Source organism: Somniosus microcephalus, chromosome 11, assembly GCF_052327205.1.
Source record: "Somniosus microcephalus isolate GS21.2 chromosome 11, FLI_Smic_1.0, whole genome shotgun sequence".
NCBI classification, from domain to species: domain Eukaryota; kingdom Metazoa; phylum Chordata; class Chondrichthyes; order Squaliformes; family Somniosidae; genus Somniosus; species Somniosus microcephalus.
Genome location: NC_140997.1, coordinates 89,966,176 through 89,981,675, shown reverse-complemented (window position 1 = coordinate 89,981,675; position 15,500 = coordinate 89,966,176). Strand labels below are relative to the sequence as shown.

Below are 15,500 nucleotides of genomic sequence, written 5' to 3'. Positions count from 1 at the left end.
AACGAAGGTTCACCAGACTGGTCCCTGGGATGAGGGGGATTGTCCTATGAGGAGAGATTGAATTCTCTAGAGTTTAGAAGAATGAGGGGTGATCTCATTGAAACATACAAACTTCTTACAGGGCTTGACAGGGTAGATGCAGGGAGGGTGTTTCCCCTGGCTGGTGAGTCTAGATCCAGAGGTCACAGTCTCAGAATAAGGAGTCGGCCATTTAGGACTGAGATGAGGAGAAATTTCTTCACTCAGAGGGTGGTGAATGTTTGGAATTCTTTACCCCAGAGGAGGCTCAGTCGTTGAGTATATTCAAGGCAGAGAGCAATAGATTTTTGAATATTAAGGGAATCAAGGGCTGTGGGGATAGTGCAGGAAAGTAGAGATGATGTTGAAGATCAGCCATGATCTTATTGAATGGCAGAGCAGGCTTGAAGGGCCAAATGGCCTACTCCTGCTCCTATTTCTTATATTCTTATGCTAAATGGGATAGATTCAGAACAGATCTAGCAGCTCAAAGCTGGGCATCCATGAGGCACTGTAGGCCATCAGCATCAGCAGAAATGTATTCCACCACCAGCATATCCCTCACTCTACCATTACCATCAAGCCAGGGGACCAACCCTGGTTCAATAAGGAGCGTAGAAGAGCATGCCAGGAGCAGCACCAGGCGTACATAAAAATGTGGTGCCAACCTGGGGAAGCTGCAACACAGGACTACGTGCATACTAAAAAGCGGAAGCAGTATGTTACAGCTAGAGCTAAGTGATCCCACAATCAACGGATCAGATCAAAGCTCTGCTGTCCTGCCACATCCAATCGTGAATGGCGGTGGACCATTAAACAACTAACGGGAGGAGGAGGCTCCATGGATATCCCCATCCTCAATGATGGTGGAGCCCAGCACGTGAGTGCAAAAGACAAAGCTGAAGCGTTTGCAACCATCTTCAGCCAGAAGTGCCGAGTGGATGATCCGTATCGGCCACCTCCTGAGGTCCCCACCACCACAGAAGCCAGTCTTCAGCCAATTCGATTCACTCCACGTGACATCAAGAAACGGCTCAGCGCACTGGATACAGCAAAGGCTGTGGGCCCAGACAACATCCCGGCTGTCGTGCTGAAGACTTGTGCTCCAGAACTAGCCGTGCCCCTAGCCAAGCTGTTCCAGTACAACTACAACACTGGCATCTATCTGACAATGTGGAAAACTGCCCAGGTATGTCCTGTGCACAAAATGCAGGACAAATCCCAGCCGGACAATTACCGTCCTATCAGTCTACTCTCAATCATCAGCAAAGTGATGGAAGGTGTCGTCGACAGTGCTATTAAGCGGCACTTACTCACCAATAACCTGCTCACTGATGCCCAGTTTGGGTTCTGCCAGGACCACTTGGCTCCAGACCTCATTACAGCCTTGGTCCAAACATGGACAAAAGAGCTGAATTCCAGAGGTGAGGCGAGAGTGACTGCCCTTGACATCAAGGCAGCATTTGACCAAGTGTGGCATCAAGGAGTAAAACTGAAGTCAATGAGAATCGGGGGGAAAACGCTCCACTGGCTAGAGTCATACCTAGCACAAAGGAAGGTGGTTGTGGTGGTTGGATGTCAATCATCACAGCCTCAGGACATCGCTGCAGGAGTTCCTCAGGACAGTGTCCTAGGCCCAACCATCTTCAGTTGTTTAGTCAATGACCTTCCCTCCATCATAAGGTCAGAAGTGGGGACGTTCGCTGATGACTGCACAGTGTTCAGTGCCATTCGCAACACTTCAGATAATGAAGCAGTCCATGCTCGCATGCAGCAAGACCTGGACAACATTCAGGCTTGGGCTGATAAGTGGAAGCTAACATTTGCGCCACACAAGTGCCAAGCAATGACCATCTCCAACAAGCGAGCGTCTAACCACCTCCCCATGACATTCAACGGCATTACCATCGCCGAATCCCCCACCATCAACACCCTGAGGGGGTCATCATTTACCAGAAAACTAACTGGACCAACCACAGAAATACTGTGGCAACAAGAGCAGGTCAGAGGCTGGGTATTCTGCAGCGAGTGTCTCACCTCCCAACTCGCCAAAACCTTTCCACCATCTACAAGGCACAAGTCAGGAGTATGATGGAATACTCTCCACTTGCCTGGATGAGTGCAGCTCCAGTAACACTCAAGAAGCTCAACACCATTCAAGACAAAGCAGCCCACTTGATTGACATGTCATCCACCACCTTAAACATTTACTCCCTCTACCACCGGCGTACCATGGCTGCAGTGTGTACCATCTACAAGATGCACTGCAGCAACTCGCCAAGGCTTCTTTGGCAGCACCTCCCAAACCCGTGACCTGTACCACCTAGAAGGACAAGGGCAGCAGGCGCTGGAGAACTCCACCACCTCCAAGTCACACACCATCCTGACTTGGAATAATATTGCCTTTCCTTCATCGTTGCTGGGTCAAAATCCTGGAACTCCCTCCCTAATAACATTGTGGGAGTACCTTCACCACACGGACTGCAGCGGTTCAAGGCGGTGGCTCACCACCACCTTCTCAAGGGCAACTAGGGATGGGCAATAAATGCTGGCCTTGCCAGCGACGCCCACATCCCATGAACGAAAAAAAAATCTTTGTTTATGTGAAATGATCTTGGGTTCCCAGCAGTTGTGATACCACAGCAGTAAACAGGTATCTGACTCAGAGGCTATAATGATAACTGGTGCAGGGAGTGGTAAAATGTAGGGGTAGTCTTCAGAGATTGAGGCTGAGGCGGATTGTTGGGGAGAAGTAAGGGGAGCTTTACTCAACAGGGGAATGCACTGCACACAAGCTGGGAGAACTCGATCCTGGCACTGGGTGACAAAATGTGAGAGTAAGTTCCATCACAGCACCGACATGCCTTGACTTGTTGAGCACAAAATATCAACATCTGTCTGCAAATGGTACATTATACCGTATCTCAAATAACAGCTGCTGGACAGAGGAGGCCACATAGAGGCGAATGCTGAGTGAATTTGAGAAACAGCGCGAGGCTCAAAAATACTGTCATGTACCATTGCCGGTAGGAGGGAAGGAGAGAGGTCAAAAGAAATCCAAGTGTGACATCACCAGAAAGCAGGTAAGTGATTGGTTGGTAAGTATTTCTCCCTTTTTAAGCTTAAATCTCTTTGGTTTATAGTTTCTAAGGTGTGATATTCGCCATCTAGAATCGGGGCAGAGGGTATTTAAGAATAATATTAATAAATTTAATTAATTACATAGAATGGGAGATCAGGTGATGTGTTGCTGCTGCAATATGTGGGAGCTGGTGGACACCATTGATGCTCACGGTGATCACATTTGCAGTAAGTGTTGGCTGCTCGAGGAATTCCGGCTCCGTGTTGAAGAGCTGGAGTCCGAGCTTCAAACACTGAGACACATCAGGGAGGGGGAGAGTTACCTGGACTCTGTGTATCACGAGGTATTCACACCAATTAAATTAATTAATTCAGCTGTAGTCCGTGGCCAGGGTCAGGATGGTGTGACTAGAAGTGAGGCAGGTACGGGGATCCAGGAGGTAGTGTTGGAGGAGCCGCAGCCCTTGCACTTGTCCAACAGGTTCAAGGCACTTACTCCCTGTGAGGAGGGGAACAGGGACTGCGGGGAGGATGAGCAACCTGGCCACAGCACCGTGGAGCGGGGGGCCATTCAAGTGGGGGGAGTTAAAAGAAATGTTGTAGTGGTAGGGGATAGTATCGTTAGGGGGATAGATAGAGTTCTTCGCAGCCGAGAGCGAGAGTCCCGAAGGCTGTGTTGCCTGCCCGGTGCCAGGGTTAAGGACATCTCCTCTGGACTGGAGAGAAACTTGGAGTGGGAGGGGGAGGATCCAGTTGTCGTGGTCCATGTTGGTACCAACGACATAGATAGGACAAGGAAGGAGGTACTGCTGAGGGAGTTTGAGCAGCTAGGGGCCAAATTAAAAAGCAGAACCAAAAGGGTAATAATCTCTGGATTATTACCTGAGCCACGAGCGAATTTGGCTAGGACAAATAAAATTAGAGAGTTAAATGCATGGCTCAAAGACTGGTGTGGGAGAAATGGGTTTTGCTTCCTGGGACACTGGCACCAGTACTGGGGCAGGAGGGAGCTGTTCCGTTGGGACGGGCTTCACTTGGCCAGCGCTGGGACTAGAGTCCTGGCGGATCATATAACTAGGGCTGTAGAGAGGGCTTTAAACTAACTAGTGGGGGGGAAGTTCCTAGAGAGCAAATAATAAAAATGACAACAGAGAAGGTCACAGACTTAGGTAGCAGTGGGGAAATTAAAAACCAGAGCGTGTCAGGAAGGGGCAGAAGGTATGGAGTAAAAGGTAAAGTAATAAAAAGGGCAAAAGCAGGAACTAAGTGTCACAAAACATCTTTGAAAGTTCTCTATCTGAATGCACGTAGCATTCGTAACAAAATAGACGAGTTAATGGCACAAATAACTACATATGGGTATGATCTTGTGGCCATTACAGAAACATGGCTGCAGGGTGACAATGCCTGGGAATTAAACATACCAGGTTATTTAACAATCAGGAAGGACAGGCAGGAAGGAAGGGGAGGTGGGGTGGCTATGTTAATAAAGGAAGGAATCACTGTAATACAGAGAAATGATATTGGGTCAAAAGATCAGGATAATGAAACAGTTTGGGTGAAGGTAAGGAATAATAAGGGGAAAAAAACACTAGTGGGCGTAGTTTATAGGCCTCCGAACAGTGGCAGCTCTGTTGGACGGAGTATCAATCAGGAAATAGTTGAGGCTTGGAATAAGGGAACGTCTATAATTATGGGGGATTTTAACTATCATATTAATTGGACAAATCAAATTGGGCAGGGCTGCCTTGAGGATGAGTTCATTGAGTGTATTAGGGATGGGTTTCTTGAGCAGTATGTAACTGAACCGACCAGGGGGCAAGCAACCTTAGATCTGGTCCTGTGTAACGAGACAGGATTAATTAAAAATGTCCTAGTAAACGATCCCCTTGGAATGAGTGACCATAACATGGTTGAATTCCATATTCAATTAGAGGGTGAGAAGGTTGGATCTCAAACAAGCGTGCTAAGCTTGAATAAAGGAGACTATGAAGGTATGAGAGCGGAATTGAGTAGCGTGGATTGGGAAAATAGATTAAAGGGTAAGACGATACATGATCAGTGGTGTACATTTAAGGAGTTATTTTACAACCTCCAAAAAATATATATTCCACTGAGAAGAAAAGGGTGTAAAAGAAAAGACAGCCATCCGTGGCTAAGTAAAGAAATTAAGGATAGTATTCGACTAAAAACAAGGGCATATAAGGTAGCCAAATCTAGTGGGAGGATAGAGGATTGGGAAAACTTTAAAAGACAGCAAAAAATAACAAAAAGATTGATTAAGAAAGGGAAGATAGATTATGAAAGTAAATTAGCAAAAAATATAAAAACAGATAGTAAGAGTTTTTTTATAGTTATATAAAAAGAAAAAGGGTGGCTAAAGTAAATGTTGGTCCCTTAGAGGATGAGACCGGGAAATTAATGGTGGGAAATATGGAGATGGCAAAAACACTGAATGAATATTTTACATCAGTCTTTACAGTAGAAGACACTAAGAATATCCCAACACTGGACAAACAGGGGGCTAAAGGGGGGGAGGAGCTAAACACGATCAAAATCACGAAGGAAGTGGTACTCGGTAAAATAATGGGACTCAAGGCGGATAAATCACCTGGACCTGATGGCTTACATCCTAGGGTCTTGAGGGAAGTGGCGGTAGGGATTGTGGATGCATTGGTAATAATTTTCCAAAACTCCCTGGACTCGGCAAAGGTCCCGACAGACTGGAAAACTGCTAATGTAACACCCTTATTTAAAAAGGGCAGTAGACAGAAGGCTGGAAACTATAGGCCGGTTAGCCTAACATCTGTGGTAGGTAAAATTTTGGAGTCCATTATTAAGGAGACAGTAACAGGACATTTGGATAATCATAATTTAATAGGACAAAGTCAGCATGGTTTTATGAAGGGGAAGTCATGTTTGACAAATTTGCTGGAGTTCTTTGAGGAAGTAACATATAGGGTGGATAAAGGGGAACCAGTGGACGTAGTGTATTTAGGACTTCCAAAAGGCATTTGACAAGGTGCCACACAAAAGATTATTGCATAAGATAAAAAATCACAGGATTGGGGGTAATATTCTGGCATGGATAGAGGATTGGCTATCTAACAGAAGGCAGAGAGTTGGGATAAATGGTTCATTCTCAGACTGGCAATCAGTAACTAGTGGTGTTCCGCAGGGGTCAGTGCTGGGTCCCCAACTCTTTACAATCTATATTAACGATTTGGAGGAGGGGACCGAGTGTAACATATCAAAGTTTGCAGATGATACTAAGATGGGAGGGAAAGTAGTGGGTGAGGAGGACATAAAAAACCTGCAAGGGGACATAGACAGGCTAAGTAAGTGGGCAGAGATTTGGCAGATGGAATACAATACTGGAAAGTGTGAGGTTATGCACTTTGGCAGGAAAAATCGTAGAGCAAGTTATTATCTTAATGGCAAGAAACTGGAAAGTACTGAAGTACAAAGGGATCTGGGGGTCCTGGTGCACGAAACTCAAAAGGTTAGTATGCAGGTGCAGCAAGTGATTAAGGCGGCCAATGGAATGTTGGCTTTCATTGCTAGGGGGATAGAATATAAAAATAGGGAGGTATTGTTTCAGTTGTACAAGGTATTGGTGAGACCGCACCTGGAATACTGCATACAGTTTTGGTGTCCAAAGTTAAGAAAGGACATACTTGCTCTCGAGTCAGTACAAAGAAGGTTCACTCGGTTAATCCCGGGGATGAGGGGATGGACATATGAGGAGAGGTTGAGTAGATTGGGACTCTACTCATTGGAGTTCAGAATGAGAGGCGATCTTATTGAAACATATAAGATTGTGAAGGGGTTGGATTGGGTGGATGCGGGGAGGATGTTCCCGATGATGGGTGAAACTAGAACTAGGGGGCATAGTCTTAGAATAAGTGGCTGCTCTTTCAAAACTGAGATGAGGAGGAACTACTTGTGGTAAACCACGTTCACTATCGTATCACTGTTAGTAGTTAGCACTGTTCACCACTGTTCGTTATAACTGTATCACTGACCACTATTGTATCACGGTACGAGGTCGCCTCTTGCCACACTGCTATACCTGGGATGACCACCGCCGACTCCGCCTTGGCTCCACCCACCAGGCCAGGTATAAAGGTGAGCGACTGACTGGTATTCCTCCTGCTTGGATCGGATCACCCACGAGAGTGGGCTCTGTTATTTAGTCAATAAAAACCTTTAGTCACCTTCGTAACTCTTCGCCTTTTATTGGAGGAATTGATAGGTATATCAATTTTATTGACTAAATTTAATGATGTCCGACAACGAGTCACAACCGGCGGAGGAGCCACCAGCGCAGCTCCCAGGAGCACAGCCACACCAGCCAGCTTGGCTGCGAGCCCTCAGACCGCCGTACCTGGACCTGAACCCACGAGCAGCAAACTCAGCCGCAGACTTTAAACACTGGCTGGTCTGCTTCGAATCATACCTGAGAGAATCCAGCGTCCCTCAGGCATCCAAACTAAGTGTCCTGCAGGCGCAACTGAGCCCGAGAGTATACACTCTCATCGAGGACATGACTACCTACGAGACCGCCATCAACCTGCTGAAACAGAAGTACCGGACCCCGGTAAACTACATGTACGCTAGGCACCTCCTAAGATCACGGCCGCAACAGCCAGGAGAATCAGTAGCCGAATTCTCACAGGCGCTATATGCACTCGCCAGGAACTGTGACTTTAAATCGGTGTCGGCAGCCGAAAATACTGAAGATAATATCCGCGACGCATTCCTGAAAGGCCTACGGTCCGAGTACTCACGGCAAAGACTGCTGGAAGCTAAAGACCTCAGCATGGAAAAAGCTGAAGCCCTCGCTATCTCCCTGGAAGTGGCCCACCAAGATCAGGAAGCATTCACCAGGTACTGCTCGCGACCCTGGGACTCGGGCCCGACCCCTACCACAGCACCCTTCCCAGCGCCGCCCCCGGGACCTACCTCTGCGTCGGCGTCCCGGACCCGACCGGCCCCGCCACCCCCGGCACCGGCCCCGACATCGGGCATCCGCGATCGGGCCGCCGGCTGTTTTTTTTGTGGCCAGGAGAAGCACCCGAGGTCGCGCTGCCCAGCCAAGAACTCCACATGCAGAACCTGCCTGAAGAAAGGCCACTTCTCCAAGGCCTGCAGGAGCGGATCCTCAGAGGCCAGCAGTGCCGCATGCGAACTATGGGGGCGGCCATCTTCGTTTAGGGCAACTGAGGCCAGCATCCCCACACATGAGTCATGGGGGCGGCCATCTTTGTTTAGGGCAACTGAGGCCAGCATCCCCACACATGAGTCATGGGGGCGGCCATCTTTGATTAAGGCAACCGACCCCAATAGTGCCTCATGTGAGCTACGGGGGCAGCCATCTTCTCCGTCATTTTGCCCTACCTCGTGGGAGACGCCATTTTACTCACCACGCCCGACCGCCTCGCCCGCAGATGACAACGACTCGCTCAGCTACACACTAGCTTCCGTCACCCTGGACCAAGCCCGCCCGCACCATCTGTCCAAGTCAATGATGGACATCAAAGTGAACGGCCACGCCACGACCTGCCTGTTCGACAGCGGAAGCACGGAGAGCTTCATCCACCCAGACACGGTGAGCCACTACTCCCTCTCTGTCCTACCAACGCGCAGCCGAATCTCGATGGCATCGAGGTCCCACGCCACGGACATCAGCGGCTACTGTGTCGTGACCCTGTCGGTTAAGGGCATGGAGTATAAAAACTTTAAACTCCTCGTCCTCCCCCATCTCTGCGCTGCCGTCCTACTAGGGCTGGACTTCCAATCCCACCTCCAAAGCGTAACCCTAGCATACGGTGGACCCCTCCCCCCACTCACAGTCAACAACCAGCAAACGTTAAACCGCCCACCGCGTAACACCTGCAGCCTCTCCACCCTCAAGGTCCCGCCACCCTCTCTGTTTGCTAACCTTACCCCTGACTGCAAACCCGTCGCTACCAAGAGCAGGCGGTATAGCGCCGGGGACAGAGCCTTCATTAGCTCTGAGGTGCGGCGCCTCCTGAAAGAGGGCATTATCGAGGGGAGCAGCAGCCCCTGGCGTGCCCAGGTCGTAGTCGTAAAGACCGGCGATAAAAACCGCCTGGTCATCGACTACAGCCAGACCATAAACAGATATACCCAGCTGGACGCATACCCCCTCCCCCGCATATCTGACATGGTCAATCAGATTGCACAGTATAAAGTATTCTCGACCATCGACCTGAAGTCGGCCTACCACCAACTCCCTATCCACCCTGAGGACCGCCAGTATACCGCCTTCGAGGCGAATGGGCGCCTATACCACTTCCTTAGGGTCCCCTTCGGTGTCACTAATGGGGTCTCGGTCTTCCAAAGGGAGATGGACCAGATGGTTGACCAGAACGAACTGCAGGCTACATTCCCCTACCTAGATAACGTCACTATCTGCGGCCGCGACCGGCAGGAACATGACGCGAATCTGGAGAAATTCCTCCGTACGGCCCAACGGCTGAACCTCACCTACAATAAGGAGAAATGCGTGTTTAACACCACCCGCCTTGCCATCCTCGGCTGCGTAGTGGAGAACGGAATCATCGGCCCCGACCCAGAAAGAATGCGCCCCCTCATGGAGCTACCCCTCCCCCACTGCCCTAAAGCACTTAGGAGAACCCTGGGGCTTTTCGCCTACTATGCCCAATGGGTACCCAATTACGCGGACAAAGCCAGACCCCTCCTGAAAGCCACTTCCTTCCCCCTCACGGAGGAGGCGTGCGCGGCCTTCTCCCTCATTAAGGGAGACATAGCCAAGGCCACGATGCACGCAGTGGACGAGTCCATCCCCTTCCAGGTGGAGAGCGACGCATCCGACTTCGCCTTAGCCGCCACCCTAAACCAGGAGGGGAGGCCAGTGGCCTTCTTCTCAAGGACCCTACAGGGCCCCGAGATCCGACATTCGTCGGTCGAGAAAGAGGCCCAGGCGATCGTGGAGGCAGTACGGCGCTGGAGGCACTACCTGGCAGGCAAACGATTTACCCTCCTCACCGACCAGCGTTCGGTGGCTTTCATGTTTAATAACAAGCTGAAGGGCAAAATCAAGAATGACAAGATTTTGAGATGGAGAATCGAGCTCTCCACCTACGATTATGAGATCTTGTACCGGCCAGGCAAGCTGAACGAATCCCCTGATGCCCTTTCACGAATGACATGCGCCAGCGCGCATATCGATAGGCTTCAGACCCTCCACGACCAGCTCTGCCACCCCGGAGTCACCAGACTCTACCATTTCATTAAGGCCCGCAACCTGACCTACTCCATCGAGGAGGTCAGGACCATGACCAGGAACTGCCAGACCTGTGCGGAGTGCAAACCGCACTTCTATAGGCCGGACCGAGCAAGCCTGATCAAGGCCACCCGCCCCTTCGAGCGCCTGAGCATCGACTTTAAGGGGCCCCTCCCGTCCTCTGACCGTAATGTGTACTTCCTCAACATCGTTGATGAGTACTCCCGTTTCCCCTTTGCCTTCCCCTGCCCCGACATGACCAGTAGCACGGTCATCAAGTGCCTGAATGCCCTCTTCGCCTTGTTCGGGTTCCCGAACTATATACACAGCGACCGGGGCTCCTCCTTCATGAGCGAGGAACTCCGGCAATTCCTCCTAGAGAGAGGTATTGCAGCAAGCAGGACCACCAGCTACAACCCCAGAGGTAACGGTCAGGTGGAAAGAGAGAACGCGACGGTATGGAAGGCCGTCCTCTTAGCCTTAAAGTCTAAGGGCCTCCCAACCTCCCGCTGGCAAGAAGTCCTCCCGACAGCGCTGCACTCCATCCGGTCATTACTTTGCACGGCCACTAACACCACCCCCCATGAACGAATGTTCGTTTTCCCCAGGAAGTCGACTACGGGAACCACTCTACCAACCTGGCTGACCGCCCCGGGGCCGGTCTGGCTGCGGAAACACGTGAGGGCCCATAAAACGGACCCCCTGGTCGAGAGGGTGAACCTCCTGCACGCCAACCCCCAGTACGCCTACGTGGCGTACCCAGACGGGCGGGAGGACACTGTCTCCCTACGAGACCTCGCACCCTCAGCCGATCCGGAAACACCGCCACCACCCCCCCCAACCCCAGCCCAGGTAGACGGCATGCCGGAACCCCACGAGCCCTCGCCGACCACGCAAACACCAGCATCAACACCGGATAAGGCACCAGCACCGGATAAGGCAACACCACCGCTGCGGCGATCGGAGAGGCTTACGAAGCCTCCGGACAGACTGACCTACCAGAATTGGTAGTACACTTCACCCCGCCGGACTTAATTCTAAACAAGGGGTGAATGTGGTAAACCACGTTCACTATCGTATCACTGTTAGTAGTTAGCACTGTTCACCACTGTTCGTTATAACTGTATCACTGACCACTATTGTATCACGGTACGAGGTCGCCTCTTGCCACACTGCTATACCTGGGATGACCACCGCCGACTCCGCCTTGGCTCCACCCACCAGGCCAGGTATAAAGGTGAGCGACTGACTGGTATTCCTCCTGCTTGGATCGGATCACCCACGAGAGTGGGCTCTGTTATTTAGTCAATAAAAACCTTTAGTCACCTTCGTAACTCTTCGCCTTTTATTGGAGGAATTGATAGGTATATCACTACTTCACTCAGAGGGTGGTAGGTCCATGGAATATGCTGCCCCAAAAAGCTGTAGAAGCTACATCATTATATAAATTTAAAACAGAAATAGACAGTTTCCTAGAAGTAAAGGGAATTAAGGGTTACGGGGAGCGGGCAGGAATTTGGACATGAGTCTAGGTTCGGAATGGTCATGGCCCTGTGGGTAGCGGAGCGGGCCCAGGGGCCGTGTAGCCTGATCCTGCTCCTATTTCGTGTGTCTAATTCTGTTAGATTCAGGAGATGGTTCTGTGATAGTGGATTGGCAGTTAGGATCAGATCAGCCATGATCTTATTGAATGGCGGAGCAGGCTCGAGGGGCCGATTGGCCTACTCCTGCTCCTATTTCTTATGTTCTTATGTAAGTGATTCAGTCCTTTTTTTTTTAAAAAAGAAAAACAAAACGAAACGGCTACTAACTAAAATCAGAGGAGGACTACAAGCACCTGACCGGAGACCTCATACAAAGCAAACAGAGTAGGGGTGTGATGGGCAGGTGGGGGCAAGAGCAGCAGGTTCTGGTCCTGCCCATTTCACTCATACCATTTAGAGAACACAGTCAGCAATTATTTTTTAAAGCTGTTCTTTTAAGGAATGCACAGTTTGTGGATTTTAGTTATCATGGGCACCTTGGAGTGTGGAGAAAGTAAAAAGCTGCAGCAAGATACAGACCTACCTTTATTTTCGCAGTAGGAGATGCAATTTATAATTTCTCCGGTGCCGAACCCCAAATGTTCATCAAGTGTCAAAGCATAATTCTCATCTCGATCCAAATCCCAGAGCCTGATGGAAAAACAGCACAAAATTTATGACGGATCACATCATCCTGCCTTTCTCAAAGCAGGTATATTAAAAGAGGTCATAAAACCCATTGGCACATTACACGGTGTAATTAGCACGTGTAACTTTTATGTCAGGCAGCAAAAGGTTGTGGGTAAACTATATCCAAAGTTTTTCAAATTAATAAAACCTGCACAAAACTGTGACTTATACACCAGATTCAATACAGGTACACTAACTGGGAGAGGATTCAGATTGCATGATTGTGATCAATCACGTGACACACAGGACATCAGCAAATACAAGTTATCAATCGTGCGACTGATTAAAAAAAACAGAACAATCCAGCCTTCATCTATACACACCATGGGTGAAAATATTAGGCAGGTACTCCAAATATAACAAATTAAATGGCAGTCTGTGAAAAAAGCTAACATATGCTCGTCTGTCATTATAATTGTTTTGAGATTAGTTTTTCTTGCCCCGCTGCCATCTAATTTACTGCACAGTAATTTGTCTATGTTCCTATCATCACCACTGATGGGTACGTAATCAACCAATCCTCCTCTGGGCTGCATTTTACTGGCAAAGCAACACGAGCCAGGATCAAATTAAACTGTTAGGGAGAACCACTATCCTAATACTAGGCTTTCTGCAGCTGGAAAAAGAAATAAAGAATGCTCCAAAGCGCTTCACAGCCAATGTCATACTTTTGAAGTGCAGTCATTGTTGTAATGTAGGGGAAAGCAGCAGCCAATTTGCACACAGCAAGCTCCTACAAACAGATAACGATGTTGGTTGAGAGATAAATAATGGCCAGGACAGCGGGAGAACTCCCCTTGATCTTCTTTGAAAATAACATGGAATCTTTTATGTCCACCTGAGAGGTCAGACGGGGCCTCAGTTTAATGTCTCATCCGAAAGATGGCACATCCAACACTGCAGTCAGACATAAACATGGTGGGCTAATATGCCCGAATGCCCAGTGTTCATTTCTGAACTAACAAATTTCCCGGCATTTGGTCTGAAAGCCATGGCTTTCAGAATCAGCAAGTTAAGAGAACTATACTGCCCTTCAACACCTTGAGAATCACAGAGATAGGAAATTGTAAGTTTGTGTGTCAAAAACAGGGGGATGTTACAGAGTGCCACAATAATGGAATCTACACCCTTGGCCTCAACAAGGTGAGCTACCCATTCCCGTTTGCAGAATCCACTTGTGCATTGCTCCTTAAGAGATTCCCCAGGAAAAAGGAGTCCGCTTTTTTTCCAGTATTATCCCAACCTCATGATGTGAATCAGTTTGACATGTTCATTCTCACCTACTTTTAAAAACTGTAATTGGCTTTGATTACATTAATCTTATGAAAAATAAAAGTGGCCTTTTTTCTTATTTGAAGGTTCCTAACCAACAAAATAAACGTCCGGGGATATGAATCAATGGTACGAGCGCTGGCTGACACAAGAACTGACGGGTAGAGCGGTGGGGGGGAAGCGTACATGGGGGTGAGCAGCAGGTGGGGGGGGGGGGGGGGGTGGAGAAACAGCCAAATCTCTGGTCTCCTGAAATTATGCTTGTGATTTTGGAAGAATGGTGCTCCACTGGCCTTCCCCCACTGCTCCCTGTGTATGTTCCCAACGCACCCCACCCCCCCTGCAGTGTATGCTCTTTATAACTGAGCAGAGATTCCCAATTTTGCTAAAATACTTGTTTCTAGGTTGAGAAACAAAAAGCATGTTGGTTCCAATCTTTTCAATTGAAGAACAAAACTTGGGCTTGTTTGAGGGTCTACTAAAATAAAAAGAATAGAAAACCAGGTAATCTAGCAGTTTCCTTAATTATGCCTGCAAATCAACTTCAGAATCCTCGCAACAGTGTCAAATTTGGTTCAATCTTTTAGCAGTGATTGTTCTTGGCCACAGCTATAACCAACACTCACATGGTTTTCAATACAAACAAAGCATGCACATTAACTCTCAGCACGCTCATGAAATCGAACATGTGAAAGCTGGTTTTCATATAAAACGCTACTGAAAATTTATATAAAAGACACAGGATACTGTAATAAAATGACTGTACAACATTTTAAGACTTCATGCAAACTACAAGGCACCGAACTCACCATGCTGTCCCAAACCCCAGAATCCTCTCCCAGTGCTGAAATGCAATGTAGTGTAACCCATGCAGGCCTCACCTAATAACTATCTCGCCTGTTGCTGTAATGAGAAGGTCCCTCTCCACCCAGATAATGTCAGCTGTTTGACCTGCCTTTCCGCTCAGCTTTACCTGCAAACAGAAACAGAGGCAGGCGTAGGTAAAAACACAGACTGGAGTCTGAATTGACAATAAATAATTCAGGTAGCAGGCTGCTGATGGCAGAATCAAGATCCTAACTCAAACACACGTCATTCATGCCAAAGGCCCTATTTTCCTCCCCCAGTTTTTCTCCTCTCCCCATGGCAGTAACTCTCGCTGGGATAACTCCCACAGCTGGCCCTCTCGTCTAAATGGCTAAAACGTGTACAAGCCCAGGTAGCAAGCGTCTTTTTCTGCGTGTGTAATTCTGCAAACGTGAAAGAGAATATTATGGAATCCAGGCATGCTGACATTCACAAACATGTGAGGAACAAACAGAAATATTATCCAAAATGGTAACAACTTCTGTTCCAATCCTTTATCAAAAGCAACTTCCAGCATTCATTTCCAAATCATCCCCAGATTGTGCGGTTAAACATTGCCAGTAACTTAAATGTATTTCCTATCGGAAAGTGGAAACATGCATATGAAAGAAAGACTTCCTTTATATAGCGCCTTTCACAACCTCAGGACATCCCAAAGCGCTTTACAGCCAATGAAATACTTTTGAAGTGTGCTCACTGTTGTAATGTTGGAAACGTGGCAGCCAATTGCACACAGCAAGCTCCCACAAACAGCAATGTGATAATAACTAGATAAT

The 15,500-nt window shown here is 48.5% G+C and overlaps 1 protein-coding gene across 4 annotated transcripts in view; it reads right to left on the bottom strand.

Annotated features, from left to right (window-relative positions):
• Positions 1–15,500, bottom strand: part of ift140 (intraflagellar transport 140 homolog (Chlamydomonas)) — a 184,738-nt gene that overhangs the window by 147,965 nt on the left and 21,273 nt on the right. For all 4 annotated transcript variants that reach the window (XM_086000949.1, XM_086000950.1, XM_086000951.1 and 1 more), the window contains 2 exons: positions 14,739–14,830; positions 12,440–12,546 (listed from right to left, as the gene is read on the bottom strand). In XM_086000949.1, the coding sequence (XP_085857075.1) occupies positions 12,440–12,546; positions 14,739–14,830 (199 nt within the window). The remainder of the gene's footprint in view (positions 1–12,439; positions 12,547–14,738; positions 14,831–15,500) is intronic.